The sequence below is a fragment of the Plectropomus leopardus genome, unplaced genomic scaffold, assembly GCF_008729295.1.
Source record: "Plectropomus leopardus isolate mb unplaced genomic scaffold, YSFRI_Pleo_2.0 unplaced_scaffold15464, whole genome shotgun sequence".
Classification (NCBI taxonomy): domain Eukaryota; kingdom Metazoa; phylum Chordata; class Actinopteri; order Perciformes; family Serranidae; genus Plectropomus; species Plectropomus leopardus.
In genome coordinates, this window is record NW_024616572.1 from 1531 (window position 1) to 4407 (window position 2877).

Consider the following 2877-nt stretch of genomic DNA (forward strand, 5'->3'; position numbering starts at 1 on the left):
CCTTAACTTGGTGGATGATGACAAATCTGATTGGTCGAGCTGCAGAAAACGACCTTGAGTTATTTCTGAATTTTTTAAATGTGAACTGAACGATGAAGTTTTGGACAAAACATCTGAAGACGTCACTTTGGACTCTGAGATTTTTTTTTTTACTGTTTTGTGACACTTCTGAAATTATTTATCAATCAAAAAATAATCTAATGAAAATAATCATTAATCACAGTCCTGATAAATATTTCAACATTTCAGCTGAACGCGCTGACGGCTGCACAGTGAAAACATCCATCTGATCGACGTCTGATCGATCTGATCGATCTGATCGACGTCTGATCGATCTGATCGACGTCTGATCGATCTGATCGATCTGATCGACGTCTGATCGATCTGATCGACGTCTGATCGATCTGATCCATCTGCAGGTTCTCCTCCAGCGACAATAATCAATATCTGGTCAATATTCAGCGTAAGGCTTTTCCTCTTTTCACTCCATTAGTAAAGTCAAGAGTTTTAAGGCAGAGAGGGCGAGAGAGGAAAGGAAAGACTCCTCCTGCTCCTCCTGCTCCTCCTGCTCCTCCTGCTCCTGTTGTGCTTGGAGCAGTTAGTCTGTGATGCGGACGGCAGGAGGAGGAGACGCGATGCCTCCCTGAGCTCTGAGGAGGACGCAGACGAGAGAGGAGAGGTTAGTGTTTAGAGAGGAGACAGCAGGAGCTGAGAGGAGACGCAGAGTTAAAACGAGGCGTTAGGAGCCCTCCTCCCTCAACTCCTCCTCGAGTTAGCAGGAGGCATTCAGAGTGACAGCAGAGGAGCAGGAAAGCAGGAAAGTTAGTTGACTCCTCTTTGCTCCTTTTCCTTACAGGAGGAAAAAAGAGGTGAGGAGGCGTTTGTTTGGAGTTGAGGAGCGTGTGACGGAGGGAGGAGAGAAGTTTTAAAAAGAAGAGGAGGAAATAAGTCAATCTCCTCTTTTTCTCCACCGACGACAGAGTCTTCAGCTGCTCTCAGGAGGAGGTGAGGAGGAGACAGAGGAGTAAGGAGGACGTGGGGAGGAGACATGGGGGTGGGAGGAAGGAGAAGCTCAAGAGGAGATCCTGTCCTCCTTTGGTCAGAGCAGCAGGAGGTGAAGAGGAGGTCAGAGGGAGGAGAGCGGTCCGGAGGTCCTGACAGGGCTCGTACGTGTTTTTAACCCCTGACTGGATCTTTCTGATTATGGAAAAATATCTTTGTAACTTTTTTCTTCCAAATGTTTGATTTTTAAAGAATCTCTTTGTCTGATTTTTGATTTTTGTGTTTTTTCATCAGAAACTGTCACGACTGAAAGAATTCACATCCTGCGTGATTCAAAACTTTCAGGGCACATTTAGTTTCCCCAAAACTTTCTATTGCTGTTTGCAAATTCCATGACTTTTCCAGGATTTTCATGACCGTTCAAACCCTGTCATGAAATCAGGGAGGAGTAAAGAGGAGGTCAGGAGGAGGTCGGGATGTTATGAGGAGGTCAGAGAGTTAGGAGAGGGTGAGGGCTTTGAGAGGAGGTTTACAGGAGGAAGAGGTGAGGAGGAGGAGAGAGGGGGAGAGAGGGGGAGTCACTTCACCAGCACTGACTTTGGCAGAAACGCCTCCATCTCCAACTCGGCGCCTCCGTTCGTCCTCGGCGACGCCGCAGACGCCGAAGAAGACGAGGAGGAGCTCGGGGACGAGGAGCCGCCGGACGCTTTGGGGAGGCTGTACATGTAGACGGCGCCAATGACGAGCCCCCCCCCCGCCGTGAAGAGCAGGTCGACGTGGAAGCCGAACAGGTAGACGGACAGCACGGTGGACACGATGATGGAGAAGGACGTGGCGAAGCCCTTCAGGATGTTGTCGGCGTATTTCACCACCACCGCCACCAGCAGCCCGCCGAACGCCTGGTTGAAGATGACGCACCACACCATGCCCGTGTAGCCGAACAGGAAGCCGCGCTCGGCGATGGCGGCGCCGTCGTTCCACCACAGTCCCAGCATGCCGAGCGCCGTGCCGAAGATCCCCAGCTGCACGTTCCTCACCCAGACGGACGCCGAGCTCCCCTTCAGGATCTTCTCAAAGTACACGCCGGCGAAGCCCGACGACAGGCAGCTGATCACCACGGCGACCAAACCCACCGTGTAGTTCTGGCTGGAGCTGTCCGACACCGACGCCTCCTTCTTCCCCTCCTGCTGCACCTGATCGATAAATAACATCCGTCATCAATCCATCGCTCCGTTCACTCGATCACCCGCTCATCAATCAACCACAACCGCCGCTGATCGATCAATAACGTCAAAATAATATCTATCAGAGAATAAAACAAAGAGACGACGGTTCGAACTAAACAGACAGGAAAGTTTGACAGTTTTCAGCAAATAATTAAAGCTAATCAATAACACGAGACCATCTGCAGCTGATTAACCCTTTAAAGCCGGCCCGATTTCTTCAAACAAACATGGGAGGAACAAGAGCACTAAACACGAAATGAGCCAGAAATGAGCACGAAAAAAACGAAAAACGAGTCAAACAAATCAACAAATAATAAAAATGAACAAATGAGGAAACTAAAAAAACAACAAAAAAAAATGATCTGAAGAACTGAGGGACGGTGAGGGACGGTGAGGGACAGTGAGGGACAGTGAGGGACAGTGAAAGACGGTGAGGGACAGTGAAAGACGGTGAGGGACAGTGAGGGACAGTGAGGGACAGTGAGGGACAGTGAAAGACGGTGAGGGACGGTGAGGGACGGTGAGGGACAGTGAGGGACAGTGAGGGACAGTGAAAGACGGTGAGGGACAGTGAAAGACGGTGAGGGACGGTGAGGGACGGTGAGGGACAGTGAGGGACAGTGAAAGACGGTGAGGGGTGGTGAGGGAC

At 50.4% G+C, this 2877-nt stretch overlaps 1 protein-coding gene across 1 annotated transcript; it reads right to left on the minus strand.

The window, feature by feature from the left end:
* Nucleotides 1–536: 536 nt before the first annotated feature.
* On the minus strand, nt 537–2859 carry slc35a2 (solute carrier family 35 member 2). Its single transcript, XM_042514597.1, has one exon. The coding sequence runs from the start codon at nt 2211–2213 to the stop codon at nt 1581–1583; it is 633 nt and encodes a 210-aa protein (XP_042370531.1). The 5' UTR covers nt 2214–2859; the 3' UTR covers nt 537–1580.
* Between the last annotated feature and the right edge of the window lie 18 nt (nt 2860–2877).